This window comes from Anguilla anguilla, chromosome 14 (genome assembly GCF_013347855.1).
Source record: "Anguilla anguilla isolate fAngAng1 chromosome 14, fAngAng1.pri, whole genome shotgun sequence".
Classification (NCBI taxonomy): domain Eukaryota; kingdom Metazoa; phylum Chordata; class Actinopteri; order Anguilliformes; family Anguillidae; genus Anguilla; species Anguilla anguilla.
In genome coordinates, this window is record NC_049214.1 from 36,026,856 (window position 1) to 36,044,235 (window position 17,380).

Here is a 17,380-nt window from a genome sequence, read left to right on the forward strand (position 1 = left end):
GACATATATTGTTTATTTTTAATTTCTCTATTTACAACATAAACAAGTCCTGTCATTTTCAAAGTTGGTGTCCAAATAAGGAAACAGGAAGTGGAGGAGGCGGAGAGGAAAGAGAGGGGGGCGGAGTTGTGTAGAGGGGGGCAGAGGGTCAGAAAGCTCGGCCTGGGGGAGGAGTCTGTGGTATGTCCGACAGCCGGCCGCAGGTGGTGTTAACCTGTCCGTCCCGCTAGACCCCTCCCTCGGGGCGTCCGTCCGGCTGCCCGCGGGTCCTCGCTCCGCCCGCTCACTGAGCAGGGGCCCGGCAACCGGCAGGTTCGGCCCTGGCGCTGAGGCCCCGCCCACAGCCCGGGAGCGGCCCCGCCGACTGCCACGCTCCAGGTGTTAAACGCAGGCGGGGGCAGGGCCGGGGGCGGGGGCGGAGAGCGAGGTTTGGGGGCGGGGTTTGGGTGGGGGGTGGTGGGGTTCTGGGACCTTTCAGCAGCAGGCGGGGGGTGGGATTATTGGGAGTGAGCTATCCTGTGCAGGGCTCCAGACATTGCTGAGGGCAGTCCAGTGTGGGCGTGTCATCCGTGTAAGATCTTGCGCACGGCCTGTTTCTTAAGTTAAATCGAAATCAAAGGAGGACTGGTGGAGTCCAGAGGCATGCTGGGACAGCTCCTGCCCAGCAGCTCATTTTGGTTGTAAGCAGCTGGCAGCTTTATTCACTAAACCAAGACCAGGTTGCATTTGCTCTATGACTTTGACATTCCCTCAGATTGATAACAGACTCTCAGAACTCCCCCTGGTGGTCATTTATGGTAAATTAGTTCTGAGGTTCAAGTCTGGGTTTCTGAAAAAATATTTTTAAGGGATTTTCCATTAAATGTACAACCCCATAAATGAAAGACCCACATGCATCTCAGCCCACATTGTTTATATCAAAATAGATTCTGGTAGTTTGTTTCTCTCTTTGATGTTTACGCAGGGAGGATTTGACATTTCCGCGCATTTCTCCGTTTTTCGGGCACTAAATGTTGCCGTGTCAGAGGGCCATTTGTGCACACTCTGGGTGCCAATTAAACACAATTACAAAAACATACTGCGAGAAAGACGCTCAGGCATGGGGCTGGTTTTGAAACCCACCAGCACTGAAGCCATTTGGGAGACGGGCGCCCCTTAAACCTGTTATAAAAAAAAACACCTGTCAGATTGTTTTCCCTCCTACCTCCATGAACACTCTAGGGTCCGTCTGCAAATTAAAACAATGACTAATGACGATGTGGACCTTCTGCTATGAGTCACTGATAAACACAATCCCACCGGTGTACATGGCCGTACAGAGGCGTGTTCTGAATAATAACTTACAAACATTAGGAACATTCTCAAAAAATACACGCCGTGTGACCAGAACTACAAACCAGGAGAGAGAAACGAAAAAACCGCAACGTAACGTTTAAAATAAAACTCGGGGGGGTCTTTGGTAAGACGTTTTCACATCAACAGAGCTCGCTCGTGAGAAAGTCGGTATTACATTTAAAGATTCATATAAAGCAATCAAACAAATTACAAACAAGCAGATTAAGTATGTGCCACGAAATGACTCAGTCCGGACAGCTCGCCCCTTTTATAATCAAATTAGGGTTCGCATTTGATGGCGTGTGGGACCGGCAACTGGCACCTTATTAGAAATAACAGCGAGAATCTTCCCGGGTCTGCTGAACATGAATTTGTTCTGCCATCGTGTTTCATTAGCCCATTCTTTTCCTCCTCCTTTACGGTCTTCCCTCTTTCTCTTTATTGCACGTTCCATCCGTCTGGGGCGGGGGGGAGTGGGGGCTGTTAGCCCTGCTGGTCAGGAGCTCCCGCGGCGGGCGCACACCGAGCCACGTTTAGCGCTCGATGTCTCAGCCGCCGAAATTATGCCTGCGTCCCCCGGTCCCCGGGAGACCACTTTGCGTCTGTTTTAAAAAAAAAAAATTTTTTTAAAGGAAACCAAAGAGTGGAGAACATAACGAGGGAGCGGTAAATAAACGATGTGTCGCTCTCGAGATTTTCCTCGCGTGTTCGCGCGTCCGCGCGGGCCGAGGGATGGAGATGTGGCGATCCTCTGGCGTGGCCTGCGGCGCTTCCGTCAACCCCGCCCCCCCCCCCACCCCCCCCCCCACCCCGTGTGAGCGCTGCAGCCCCCCCCAAACGGGCTTCAGAGTTTAAAAAAACGGGGAACCCCATTAGGCGGCGTCTGTTAGGCCCCGCCCTCTCATTGCACCGCTGTTGGCCGAGGCGGAGCCGGCGGGCTCTAGCGTCCGAAAGTTAGCATGGACCGCTCGGCGGGCGGGAAGCCGGGGGCGGGGCCCTCCCCCGAGGGCGTGGCGGTGGGCGTGGTCCGGGGGTTGGCAAGAGAGGCCGCGGGCCCCGTTGGGATGGCCACCGTCTGGATGGTGCCGCCGTCCCGGGGCCCCAGGTCCTCCAGCCGCTCCAGGCCCTGGGGGGGGCCCTCAAATCCCATGTTGAGGTGCAAGGATTGGTGAGCCTGGCAGTAGTCCACTATGGGCTGGTCATATCGGTAGAATGTCAGAGCACTCACCTGGTGCGGGACCTGTATGAGAGAGAGAGAGAGAGAGAGAGAGCGAGAGAGAGCAGGAGGAAGAGGGTGAGGAAAGAGAGAGAGCAGGAGGAAAAGGGTGAGGAAAGAGAGAGAGCAGGAGGAAAAGGGTGAGAAAGAGAGAGAGAGAGAGAGAGGGAGGGAGAGAGCAGGAGGAAAAGGGTGAGGAGAGAGAGAGAGCAGGAGGAAGAGGGTGAGGAAAGAGAGAGAGAGCAGGAGGAAAAGGATGAGAGAGAGAGAGAGCAGGAGGAAGAGGGTAAGGAAAGAGAGAGAGAGCAGGAGGAAAAGAGTGAGAGAGTGAGAGAGCAGGAGAGAGAGAAAGAGATGGAAAACAATGGGTTAGAGCCCCAGTATTCAAGTAAATCACTTTTTTACTAAAATGTATGTTCTCCAGGCTTTTCTAAACTGAGACTGTTCAGCTGTTCAAATTTTTTTGAGTGGGGGAAAAAAAAATTAATCAAGTATTAATAATACATTTTGAATTAAGATGAAAATCAATAATTTAATAAGTTAAAAGAAAAAAATAATTGAATTTCTCTTTTCTATACCTGCCTCATTACCCCAGTTTTGCTCTGGCAAGCCTGCCAGCCGCCCTGCTGAAGACTCAGGGTGCAGAGAAAATCGCTGCATTTTCACCCACTGAAGCCATAGTGACACGAGCGTATCCCTGAGGAACCTGTGGCTCCTACGGCACACCCATCAGACCCTCCCTCTACCTCTCCTCATTACTCAAGCAGCCCTGCTCCATGGAGCAGCTAAGCGGTCCCCACAAAGACAGTTCTTTGCATGTGGGAGTGTGTAGGTGGTAAAGTCCTGCTCCATGAAGCAGCTAGGCGGTCCCCACAAAGACAGTTCTTTGCACGTGGGACTGTGTAGGTGGTAAAGCCCTGCTCCATGGAAAAACTAGGCAGTCCCTACAAGGACAGTTCCTTCTGTGTGGGACTGTGTAGGTGGTAAAGCCCTGCTCCATGGAAAAACTAGGCAGTCCCTACAAGGACAGTTCCTTCTGTGTGGGAGTGTGTACGTGGTAAAGTCCTTCTCCATAGAGCAACTAAGCAGTCCCCACAAGGACAGTTCCTTCTGTGTGGGAGTGTGTAGGTGGTAAAGCCCTGCTCCATAGAGCAACTAAGCAGTCCCCACAAGGACAGTTCCTTCTGTGTGGGAGTGTGTAGGTGGTAAAGCCCTGCTCCATGGAGCAGCTAAGCAGTCCCCACAAGAACAGTTCTTTGCATGTGGGAGTGTGTAGGTGGTAAAGCCCTGCTCCATGGAGCAGCTAAGCAGTCCCCACAAGAACAGTTCCTCACATGTGGGAGTGTGTAGGTGGTAAAGCCCTGCTCCATGGAGCAGCTAAGCAGTCCCCACAAGAACAGTTCCTCACATGTGGGAGTGTGTAGGTGGTAAAGCCCTGCTCCATGGAGCAGCTAAGCAGTCCCCACAAGAACAGTTCCTCACATGTGGGAGTGTGTAGGTGGTAAAGCCCTGCTCCATGGAGCAGCTAAGCAGTCCCCACAAGGACAGTTCCTCACATGTGGGAGTGTGTAGGTGGTAAAGCTTTGTTGTCTTTTTTTGTCTCCGTACATGAGACACACAAAAAGGAAACAGCCCTTTCTGGAGGAGCTCGGAGGAATATTTGAGATCTTTGACTGCAAGACCAAGGAGCCTTAAGAGCAGCAACACTCAGCAGCAATGAAAGCTGCACACACACACACACACACACACTCAAACACACAGACACATACACTCAAACACATACACACACACACACACACACACACACACGTGCATGCAGACGCACGCACGCATGCCCACACACACACACACACATTCTCACAGGTAGGATTAAGAACCCAATCAGGAAAGAAGAAAGAGTATGATCAAGAGCAACCAACAAGAAACGACAACAAAGATAATAAGATTGCAGGTCCAGAGAGATGATGTGATAAGAATGGTATACTACGAATTACAATAGTTTGTTTTCTCTCAAGAGAAGAGAGGATGGCCTTCTTGGATCTAAGAAATATTACCCCGCCAAAAAAAAAACAAAAAAACTAAAACTTTGCATTGATATTCACTGGAGGTGAGTCTGTGTCAGATGTGCTCAGCTTCGCCTTCTGAAAATGAACCACATGGTAAAGTTATGACAGTTTGCTTTGATCTCTGGCCTGACTGCAATTAACCGGCTGACAGTTGCAATCAGTAGAACTTTCCAGACCACTGGTGGCCATGGATTCATATTCCTGGCCAAAATATCAAAATGACATGAAGATATTCACGAAAATAAAGAACAGTATTAGGAGAATACAAATGAATTTATGGAAATGCATTTCATTGTACCTGTTAAAATACCACCGTGCTTTATGGTGGAAGAGTTCAGATGCATCATTCTTGTTTTGGATTTTTTCCCTAAATTGCATTTTGAGATGTGGACCCTCGTGGAATTCGGGCGCAGTGCGGTCCCCACCGCACGGACACAAATATGTGCGTGAGTCAAACTGCTGGACCGGGCGCCCGCGCGCCTTTCCTTGATTTAAGCGATCACGGACCCCGACTCCATTAAGGCCCGGCTGTTTGTCATTATTACGGCCCGCGGAACTCTCCGGAGTCGCCGTCGGTTACGCCGGATCCCCCCGCTCCGCTGCCTCTCGTTAATTAAGCGCGATTAACTCCCAACTGCGGTGGGTATGGCACATTTCATTTCTGCGGAGGGGAATTTCAAACCCCGTTTCCCCGTTCCCCCCTCTGATGCTTTGCTGCCGCTGCTGCAGAGGTTCCCTTTCCAGTCCAGCTTTCAACCTCAGCTTTCATTTCTCAGTCTGGAATGTCTGATTATATCTGGAGGCACAGGGGTGTCACCAGGGATTTTTTTTGGGCACCAGGAGAAGATCTCACGTTGGGCCCAACCACCCCAGGCCACCTCATCCCTGCACCATTTTAGTTTTGACACCTCCAGAACCTAATAATCGACCCTTTCAACACGTTAAATGACTCTGCCTCCGCAGGCTTGCAGCACTCTTGTGGCAAAAAAGGTACTTTTGAGGGCCCCTGTCAATCAGGGCCTTTGGAATCGTTCCATTGATGCAAAACAAATACTACAACCAATATTGGTCATGTTATTGGTTTTGGAGGTGCTAAGGGTCTCAATGAATTAGGCCCAATATTGGTTGAGGTGAATGCACACACTGGAGCCAATAGCTTAGCAGGGCGGGTGCACCTCCAGTCTCTTTTAGCGTTTTTTTGAGGGCACATTCAATGGGACCTCCATGATAATGCAGAAGGTTCGGAATACTCCTCACAGTATTCGACAGCTCCCTGTCACACACATACACACAAAAAAATCACACGTTCAGTCAATTCACAGAACTCCATGAAAAGCTTTGCTTAAAGGTACAGCTCCGGGTCTGTCTTAGAAATCATATGAATTCATGTCATTTCATGGAAAATACTTCACTAAAACCCACAGCCCCCAGCCCCTCTTAGAAATCGCATGAATTCAACCAGTTGGTGAATTCAGGAGGGAGAAGTGAGGTTGTACTTTTTTTCCCTTTGTGCTTTTGATAAATGGGAAAAATAACAGCGCTGGTGCTGACTCAGAATAAATATGGATGAAAAATCTTTAAGAGAAGCATGGCTACCGTTGCCTAGCGATCGTCGCTATTCCAGTGTCTCAAATATGCAGCCTACAAGAAAAACTACGCTGACAAGCACAAGCGAACACGAGAAAATGTGCGTTTATTCGCCAGAACTCCCTCGCCCCAGCAGTCTCGGCCAATGAGCTACCGGGGCCCTGAACTCCGCCCCCATTTCCCCAGGAGCAGATCCCCGTGGGCTCTTAATAAAAAAACGGATTAATTTAATCCATTAAGGGGGAGCCTTGGGGTGGAGGGCTGGAGGGGATGGAGCCTCTGCCTGCTCTCCAGGCAGGAGCACTTATCAGCCAGGCTCCCGGGAGCGGTCCAGCCAGGCTGGCGTGCGCGGAGTCGCCGACCCCAACACACACGGGCGAGCCGCGTGCCGCGTCTCATCCAGGCAAGATGGCTCCCGGGCCGTCTAAGAGTCGGCCTCTCGAGAACGATATCCCCGCCCCGCCCGCCCGCTCCCGTTCAGGCGGTCCGAGCATCGACCCCCCTGAAAGCTGATCAGCCCTGACCGAGGGACCCCTGAATGAATTCTCATGCCCCGCTTTATCGATTGTTCCTCGGGCCGCTGAGTCGCAGAGGGGGGGGGGGGGGGGGGGAGCCTGTCCGAGGCTGGATTTGGGGCGCGAACGCGGGGATCGCTCAAGTGCGAAGCGATCTCGTTCTGCTGGAAGGCTGAGAGGCCACACAGAGACCAGCCACTCTCTGTTAAAGAGTAACTCCCAGAACCGGCGAGACTGAGTGACCCAAAGCGCTCCCAAATCCGCCCCGGTGACGCCATCGGTACGGTGTGGGCACCAAACGCCCCACCCTTATCAGCCTGAACTCAACACTCATCCTTTAACTAAAGAAAGTAATGAAACGGAGAGCTTTGTTGTCATACAAAAATACTGAAGATGACATTAACAAGCTTTTAATTTAGTTTTTACTTTGACTGAAGGACAATGACAACCCCGGGAGTGCCATGAATTTAAGATAAGATATAAGATAAGATATACTTTTTATTGAACCCCGTGGGGTAATTTGTCCTCTGCATTTGACCCATCCTTAGTTACGTAGGAACAGTGGGGAGCTGCCTCTCTGTGCTGCGCCCGGGGACCAACTCCAGTTCTGAGGCCAGTGCCTTGGTCAAGGGCACCTGCAGGAGCGCACCTAACATGCATGTCTTTGAGTGTGGGAGGAAACCAGAGTACCCACGGTAAACCCACGCGAACACGGGGAGAACATGCAAACTCCACGCAGAGGATCCAGTCAGACGCGGACCCGAATTCCAACCCCAAACCTCCTTCGTGCGAGGCAACAGTGCTAGCCACTATGCCACCGTGCCTTTCTTTCTTTCTTTCTTCATTTTGAATTTGGAACGCGAACTACATGCAGGTGTGCTCACATACGCCCTCTACTGCCGGCTCAGGAGACCACTCTCGGTTGTCCTCAGAAACGCGCGGTGCCAGCCAGCTGCTTCTTTTCACACCTCGGCCACAAGCCGCGCACAACCAGAGTGAGGGGAAGCGGAGACCCGATCATACGTGCGTGCAGAGAGCAGGCCATGGGTGCCCAGACAGCCAACAGGGGGCGCTCAAGCACTGAGCACTGCCGTCCCTGCCGACAGAATCCCTCCCATAAATCCCTTGGCTTCGCTTTGCTCCAGGAGGGCTGGATTTCATCTAAGACTGTGGTGCCTGCTCTTGCTGCAAGTGGTGCTTTTCCCGAGTGAGCCACCAAGCAGCCCTATCTTTTTTAACATGTGCTCAACTTTGACTCCGTTGAATGGCCAGTGTTCATTCAGCAGGTTGAAAAGTGAGCAGCTATCTGGTGAGCAAGTCTAAGGTCAGGAAGAGATATCTCGTGAGGGCGGATCTCGATCTCGTCCTATCCTCTGAAACGCCGGTGTGTACCCTGGTGTGCTTTATCTACCCACTAACAGTGCCCCCTACGGGCAGAACGAGGAACGTAACACAGGATCCAGGCCATTGATTTATTTTTAATGCACCCATTTCAGCCCTAGAATCTCCCTGGATGACACTCAGAAATGCAACCATGAGCACAGAGGTGCATCTATTCAGTATTCGTGATAAGCATTCAAAAGAAAGCACACAGGTCTTCTGACCTGATCTTAATCTTCGAACGTAAGTCAGTTTTACAATATTGTCCATCAGCCTGGCAGAAAGACACCAGAGGGGGAAAAAAAACCCGCTTTGATCCACAGGCTGGGATGACGTGTCAGCGTCTCGTAACAATGAACCAAACAATTACCCTGATTTTCATGTGCAATCTCAGTCCGGGCCCTTTCATGGGACGAGAACATGCTGTGAACACAATAAATCAAATTCTCTTTTCCAGGAAGACGCAGCGAAGCCACAATAACTGCTTCCACGCACTGCTTTGATTCTACCTTCCTCTCTACGGCTGACAATAGCAGAGCCTGCTTCCTTTATAAAGAATGTTAAAAAATTTTTTTTTTTTTTTGCATATTAACATACTCTTTTATAAAGCCCAACTTCTGAAGAATGCCATCTAAAAACTCTGTGTCTGAGCAAAAAAGAAAAAAAAAAAAAAAAACCATCTGGCTTGGTATCCATGGCAACCATGCAGGTTAGAGACCGTGATACGGGCAGACTTGGCCGGAGGCGTGACGGGCAGCTGGGCTGGAATGGCCTGGGTGGGAGGCGGAGGTCGACCCGGCCCCCTGGTCAGCGTAGTACCTGCCGGGCCACAGCAGCCACCCGTCCGCCCGCCGGTCAGTTTGGAGGTCAGCCGGCGTTTTTCCGACGTTATATAGCGACTGTGATCTTGGTATGCGCAGTGCCCTCGGAAATGATTGGCACCCTTGATTGAGATGAAACAGGCTGTACAAAATTTAAAAAAACATGCGTAACAAACTATGTAATATAATACTATTGCTCAGAGAATTTTTAACAAGAAATCATTTACATTTTCAAAAAGATAGGTACCAAAATTATTGACCCCCCACCCACCAGCCCCCTTTAAAGTACTTTATGGAACAAAGGTAACACGACTGTTTCGTTCTATATTGATTCATGAGACTGGTGAACACATCCGGGGATCTTTGACCATCCCTCCACTCAGAGCTGTTCCAGACCCAGTCTGCGCTCGTGGCCTGCCCTGTGTAACTCGAAGCACACGTTTCCCATCAGCGCGGGACTGGAAACGGGTGCTATGGTCAGGTGAGACTGAGACTGAGCTTTCTGACCAGGCATCGGCGGTGGGTTTGGCATCGGACGAAGGGAGCTTGCGATGAAATGGACAACATGGCCGCGGTGAAACGGCATTTCAGCCATTTCCTGCGCCGCGCAGCAGCCTCACCGCGTAGTCAGCGAGCGTGAAAACAGGACGCGGTGTTCTTAAGATCCAGGCCGTAGGGTTCCTGCACGCTGCTTCGTGCCGCCCCCCCCCCCCCCCCATTATCACAGCTCCCCTACCCAACGCCTCAGGGAACACCGTGCCCGTTCTGCAGAAGGTCTCAGAGGAACCCAGACACGGGGGTGAGAAATCTGTTCCTCGGAGGCGTGCTCTTCCTACCGTTTTTTTATTTTATTTTTTTTAAAGAACACGGGAGAGATTAGATAAGATGGGAAATGAGAAATGAGATTAGAGAGCTGCTTACCGTCGGGCTCTCTCACTCTCTCACTCTCTCCCTCTAATTCAAATGTGCCTTTGTTTTCATGTCAAAATAAGTTCTGTTGCATAAATGGAAAATGCATAAATAACATAAAAGGACACCTTTACCCTCTATCACTGCATTTTTGTGTATACAGTATTGTCCTTCGTTCTTATTGTTCCGGTATTTAAACAGCATACATTATTTCTTTGTCCATTATATTTACAATTGAGGCTAGAACTAATGGAAATACACTTTCACCAGCAACTTCCTCTTCAGCATATTGAATCATTATTAATTTTCCCCAGAAATGTAAAAACCATATATTGCTGCCTGGAAAAAGAATGAAATAGAGTAGAACAGGAAATAGAATGTAATAGAATGAAAACAGGTAAAGTAATGGAAAATCACAAACCATGTCCATCTTGTGTTATATTTAACAAAATATTGATAGCGCCATTGTGATATAAATGGCTTATAATATGTTCAGGACAGCCATGCACACGTCGTGTGACCCCACATTGCAATGAGACCCCCTGAACTTTGCTGTTGAGAGGTTAAAACTGAACACACATTCAAATCCCAACACCGTCGGCATGAGAGTAAGAGGTGAAGCATTTCTGCTCTGAACCAGGAACTTATATATATATATAATATATATATATAATATATATACATATAACCTGCAGAAAAAATTTACGGTATATCAGTTTCCCCCCACACCTGTATGACATAGATTAATGAAAACATGGAAATTAGTTTTCACCTCCGACAACATTTCGGAACCTCCAGACCCCTTTCACTTTTGTCTTTGTATTATTTTTCACTGCCTGAAGACGGACGGATCTTCAGGAAGAAACAAAAAAACATATCTTTGGTGCCGGTAAGGTCAGAGGAACTCTCTCAAGCAGCCAGCTAATCGTCCCCTGGTTTAACTGGCTAAAAATCGCTCTGTCCCTCTCCGCCTCAGCCGATGTGTGGTTAGCGCACTGGCGCAAAATGGCTGCCGCGCATCGCCCAGGCGGGCGCTACACACCGGTGGCGGCGGAGTAGAGCTCCCCCTCGTCGCTGTAAAGGCCTTCTGAGTCGTCGGCCGGTGGGAAATGCGCTATATAAATGCACGGAATTAGAAAGGCTCACAAGCGCTGCCTTCGGAAAAGGGCTCTTCTGCCGCGGCTTTCTATTAAAGCCCGTGTCCTCCTGAGACCGGGGAACTGCTGAAAGGGACGGAGCCTCTGCTCTTAATCTCCAGAACCATGCGCTGCATTCCGTTACGCCCAGGCCTGTTCTTCAAGGGACATTCAATACATACATATATACAAAAAAAAATAATAATAAGTTTGAAACTATTTGCACTGCAACATGTTTTGCCATCCAAGACACTGGTATTATGACAAAGGAAATGAAGATGGTTAAACGGTTTTCCGTGGGGGCTCGGGGGGATACAGTGTTTTTAAAGGCGTTATTCCGCTGCGGTGGCTGCTCGTGATGCGCAGTTAAATGGTGTCTGAAGACGGGAAAGCAGATTTGGATTACACAGATGACACGTTCCGCAGCAACTCATATTTACTTGATTGCCCATGCTTTAATGTTCCCTTAAATTATACCCTAATTTAAATTAAACTGATAACAACAACTTGTTTGGCAGCAATTATGATCGATGGCAGAGAGTGAGATTAATGAAGGGGAGTATGCTTTCATGAACAGAAATAATTATCTTCGAGGGCAGATGTTCAAAGAAGAAGAAAGAGCAGTAAAATAAGGAAGAGAGTGTTTGCAGACTGTGAGAATATTTTCTGCAGAGACGTACTGCTTGCTCTATATGCACAGACAGGCTTATATGAGATCTCACAGACAGAGCCCAAACAGACATACTGCATACTGTGTGTGCACAGACAGCCTTATATGAGATCTCACAGACAGAGCCCAAACAGAACCATACTGCTTGCTGTGTGTGCACAGACAGCCTTATATGTGATCTCACAGACAGAGCCCAAGCCAAGCTGCCAGTAGTAAAGCCTGAATGCTGTATCGCTTTACAGCCGCATGTAGTCAGTTCTCAATTCAATTAAATATGCCTTCGATGGTAATCTGTCTCCAGGCAGAAACCTCCTGTCCAAACGCACACACACACACACACACACACACCTACTCACACACACCTACACACGCATACACACACACACACTCATCTATACACACACGCATACACACATACACACACGAACACACGCATGCACACACGCGCACACAGACACACACAACACTCAGTCACACACACACACACGAACGCACACCAGCCACACACACATTCAGTCACACACACACACACGAACGCACACCAGCCACACTCTGACTGGCACGACTCCACAGACCCAAAGCCTGAATGCCTCTTTAGCAAATGAAAATTAAAATCACCTCAATCTTCAATCCCTGATAAATATTACATTAAGGCACTTGGGGTGGCTGCTAATGTTATGAAGCAACAATAATTCAAAAGGCTCTCCGTGGAGCCAGTCAGACTGAGAGAAGGGAGGCGGAGGGGGGAGACGATGCCCTTCTTCACAGCTCCGCCAGTGTTGAGGCAGAAGTGTTGTGCACTTTAAATGATCTATGAAAAAGGGCCCAAAAAGCAATAAGCCAACTCCAGAGGTACAATTATAAACGTTTGGAGGATAAATGTCAAGGCCAATGAAGCTGTTCTCCTGAATGAAGTGTGCATTATGGGGTGTGCCGAGACAGCCCTACCTGAGGGGGTGGGGGGTGGGGGGGATCTCTGCTATTAAAAATGCACGACTCAATTTACCGAGAAATACATTAATACTTCTCATTGTACGCAAGAATGTGCCAGTGTTTAATTTGTCATTAATCATTCACTTTTTTTTTTTTTTGCTAATCTCATCTTCGAATGTGTTCTGAATATTTGAACACCATGCCTCATCTCTGCCTTCCTGAATAGAATATTCCAGATCGGATACACCTCTTGTACGTCACTTAATCCATGTTGTCCATCTCCCCTGAAATATAGACAGTTAAAATCGCCGGATGGCCAATCCTACTAAGATACTGCTCTCCAGCCTGCCCACAAAGCCGCCCCCCCCCCCCCCCCCCCCCCCCCCCCCAGCAGTTTAGTATCGAAACCCTTTCTCTGTCAGCGTAGACCTTGCTGGTGCATGCTGAATCATGGCCTCTCCCAAGAAAGGGGGGATTGTACTGTATGCGTTTTTTTTTACCACAACGCAGGGGTCACTTAGCTCCAGAAGCTTCGCTGCTATCCGCACGTTTTCAGGTGGTCGATAAGAACAGTCAGGAGGTTAATCCTGGCCCTCAGCCGGCTCTGTGCATTTCAGACCTCACACTGGATCAGAACAGAACAACCACGCAAACCCGGATCAGTGACCGCTGTGGTAAATATACTGTTGAAGGTCTCTCGACACATTAGCAGCATCTAAAACGCCCCTTAATTTCAATTCCAATTTCTCATTAATATTTCTTTAAAATGTGCCAGCTTCAAAGTGTAAAAGGCGAGAAACTAAATTCTCACTGCACCTGAAGTGCATGTGTGTTTTACTGAAGCCTTCTTAAGCTCCTGCAATGCTGAGTAAGCAAAGATTTTGCAACACAATGTCAAGTGTTGCATCTGGGAATAGTTTTAGAGAGGAAGTTATTTTTGTTATTGCTAAGTATGGCTGGAAGTCCACTGTCCCACGGTGCATTGGATTACTCCTGCCTCGGGTAAGGTGGATTACATCAGCTCAGTAATGAGAATGCTGCTCAGTAATGGGAATGCTGCACAGTAATGGAATGCTGCACAGTAATGAGAATACAGCACAGTAATGGGAATGCTGCACAGTAATGGGAATGCAGCACAGTAATGGGAACGCAGCACAGTAATGGGAATGCTGCACAGTAATGAGAATTCTGCACAGTAATGGGAATGCTGCGCAGTAATGGGAATGTGAATGCAGCAGAGTAATGGGAATGCTGCACAGTAATGGGAATGTGAATGCAGCAGAGTAATGGGAATGATGCACAGTAATGGGAATGCAAATTCAGCAGAGTAATGGGAATGCTGCACAGTAATGGGAATGCAGCACAGTAATGGGAATGCAGCAGAGTAATGGGAATGCTGCACAGTAATGGGAATACAGCACAGTAATGGGAATGCTGCACAGTAATGGGAATGCAGCAGAGTAATGGGAATGCTGCACAGTAATGGGAATGCAGCACAGTAATGGGAATGCAGCACAGTAATGGGAATGCAGCACAGCAATGGGAATGCAGTCCAGTAAATGGAATGCAGTGAGATAATGGGAAAACAGTGAAATAAAGTATTTTGGATATAAATAAACCATACCAAAATGGTTTGTAGAAGGAATTCATTCTGCGTATTCCCAATTTAAAATTGAGTCAGCTGCCAAGCTTATCTTAATTTTTACTGCTTTATCCAACCTTTCATTTACCCGACTCCCCTCCAGTCCAACTGTGGTCGATTGTGTGAGAGTTTATTAATAACTCATTATGCCATCCTTCACCAAGAATTGCATTTTCGTAAAGTTATTATAAATTGTTAATGAAGGGCGATGCAAATGTTTCACGAAGGCTTTAGAGCAATATTGTTTGTGTGATGTGAAGTGAGGTAAAACTAATAATTCATAATTAATAACAATTCCAATCATCTACCGCCTAATAGATTTTTCCCTCTCTCATATATCATTCTTTCAACAAAAAAAAGGCCGAGAGGCAGACAGATGTCCCTGTTTATTTTCCTTTTGCGCGCGGGGAAAAGGATCGCCCTCGGGCAGTGTGGCACGCACGATTTGTTCTCTCACCAGCGCTGACTTGAACAGAGCGGATCATTGGGTCACACGACATGTTACCGGAAAGAAGATGGAGAAAGATCTCCACAAACACAATGAATTACAGCAGCCGGTAGGTGTGGGTGACACACTTTGGTTTTATAGGTAATTTTTATAGGCGATGTAGGTGATATTTTACTCTAAGTTTATTATCACGGGGTTTATAGTCAGACTGCTCTCCTGTTACTGTCATCCTCTTCGACACCCTCATTGCACACATCTACTGGAATTTTCAGCTGACAACATGGACAAGCTTTCCATTAAAAAAACTTGATAACACCCAGAATGATTACACCTCTTTTTTAATTAGCTGCTGTTACAGAACTTTCCTCTTAATAACAGGCAGAGGTGGTGGAGAAAATAAGAAGTCAGTCCCCAGTATTGAGTTGAGCTGTGGGCCAAACATTCTCATGTTCCAAACTGCACTGTCAGCAACGGATGCCTCCCTCCATGCATGCTAATAATGCCTAATGTCTGAATCCTAGAGAGAGAGAAACACAGTGAGTTTATTACTGCTTACTGCTATTTGCTGTATACGCCAAGAGAGAGAGAGCCAGAAGATGGGTAGGGGTGGGCGGTGAGCAGAAAGAGAGAGATACAGAGAGTGTGTGTGTGTGTGTGTGTGTGTGCGTGCATGTGCGTGTGCGCGTGAGTGTGTGTGTGTGTGTGTATATGCATATGTGTGTGTGTGTGTGTGTGTGTGTGTGTGTGTGCGTGTGAGTGCGTGTGAGTGTTTGTGTGTGTGTGAGTGCGTGTGTGTGTGTATATGCATATATGTGTGTGTGTGCATGTGTGTGTGTTTGTATTTGTATCCCTGTGTCTTTAATTACAGCCGGGCCCATGCATAGGCAAAGCAAGCCCCTTCCCTGTGTCTTTAATTACAGCCGGGCCCATGCATAGGCAAAGCAAGCCCCTTCTCTGTGTCTTTAATTACAGCCGGGCCCATGCATAGGCAAAGCAAGCCCCTTCCGCCGCTGCTCCATATCAGGACTGCAGTCTAAATATGTTCACAGCAAATCGATGGCATCGACTAGCCATCGACTCGCCCCCCTTCTCCATATCTGCCCGGCTCTCCCGCGGTTTATATCACTCCGATGGACGCAGTTTCTGCCGAGCTAACAGCGGGAGGGAAGGAAGTTAAATAGCCTCCAACGGATTGAGTTTTATTCATCGGAAAAAAATTTACTTTTGAAGTCAGAGGTTGCGGAGCGGCGCCATTACAGGCTAAGTGCGTCCCCGCGCGACGGAGTTCGCGGGAGAAGCTCGGGAGATGGATCTGCAGACGCGCGGCCGTTAGTTTGGGCCGCCACCGCGCAACCGGAGCAAATATAACTCTTTCCCTCTCTCTCTCTCCCTCTCTCTCTCTCTCTCTCCTTCTCTCTCTCCCTCTCTCCCTCCCTCTATCTCTCTCTCCCTCTCTCCCCTCTCTCTTTCTCTCTCTCTCTCATTACGTTGCCTCGGTGTGGAGGGGGCGTTGGCGGTGATGGTCGCTCCCTCTTCACACCATTTAAATGGAGATGAATCCCGCTAATATTCCGTTATGAAGATAGGGACGGCGCTAATCAGCTAACTGGTTGTGAAATGGGATTGGCTGCCGTCTGGGAGCCTATGGCAGGCTTTCTCCGTCTCCGGGAGACACCCTGGAGATGTTCTACATGCTAATACAGCTCAGCTGCCAGTGATGCGTGTGACGGATGTGTGTGTTATTCTGCTATGGAAATCAACCCTTTTTTTTGGCCTACAGAATCTGGCTTATTAAAACAGGCGTGCAATTAATGTGTAAAGCTAATAGGGCGATGTGTGGAGATAATCCGTAACTAAACCTCAGGCAGGTCAGTTCAGTGGATAAAGCAGATCTGTTTCTGCCAGATGCCATATCAGGCCAGTGCTTATTGCAAAGCTGCATCTGCCCTCTGCAGAGGCTAGGCTAGCATAAGGCTCATACATGCACAGGCCAACTTTGGCTCGCACACGAATGGTCAATCGTGAGATTGACACAGACAAAGCACAGAAGGTTCATCTTTGGTCCCAGTCGTTCATCTGCTGGACTATTGTTCTCTTCCAACAGGTCTCCAGTGACAATTGTCTAATGTTTGTAGAAATCAGTAGTTTGGTATTGGTTTGAATGAATGAGTTCCTTACCAGCTAATAATATCAGATTAGTTCTATAGTGTACATAAATATACTAAATTATTATTCTGTTATATGTGACTTTTTATGCAGGAAACATGTATGATATTCTATTATTATAATAATAACTGTTATTATTATTATTACTATTCTCACCTATACAGCACACTGTTGATGGCCGACAGGAGGCCTGAGTCATATCCAGTGTAATTCAGGCCTGAGTCATATCCAGTGTGATTCAGGCCTGAGTCATATCCAGTGTGATTCCGGCCTCAGTCATATCCAGTGTGATTCAGGCCTGAGTCATATCCAGTGTAATTCAGGCCTGAGTCATATCCAGTGTAATTCAGGCCTGAGTCATATCCAGTGTGATTCAGGCCTGAGTCATATCCAGTGTGATTCCGGCCTCAGTCATATCCAGTGTGATTCCGGCCTCAGTCATATCCAGTGTGATTCCGGCCTCAGTCATATCCAGTGTGATTCCGGCCTCAGTCATATCCAGTGTGATTCCGGCCTCAGTCATATCCAGTGTGATTCAGGCCTGAGTCATATCCAG

At 48.3% G+C, this 17,380-nt stretch overlaps 1 protein-coding gene across 2 annotated transcripts in view; it reads right to left on the reverse strand.

The window, feature by feature from the left end:
• Nucleotides 1-433: 433 nt before the first annotated feature.
• The window catches only part of LOC118212143 (leucine-rich repeat transmembrane neuronal protein 4-like), a 122,568-nt gene continuing 105,621 nt past the window's right edge, over nt 434-17,380 (reverse strand). Inside the window, exon 3 of one of the 2 annotated variants that reach the window (XM_035389773.1) lies at nt 434-2,575. In XM_035389773.1, the coding sequence (XP_035245664.1) occupies nt 2,276-2,575 (300 nt within the window). In that variant the 3' untranslated portion in view covers nt 434-2,275. The remainder of the gene's footprint in view (nt 2,576-17,380) is intronic. The other variant, XM_035389774.1, reaches the window with a different exon arrangement.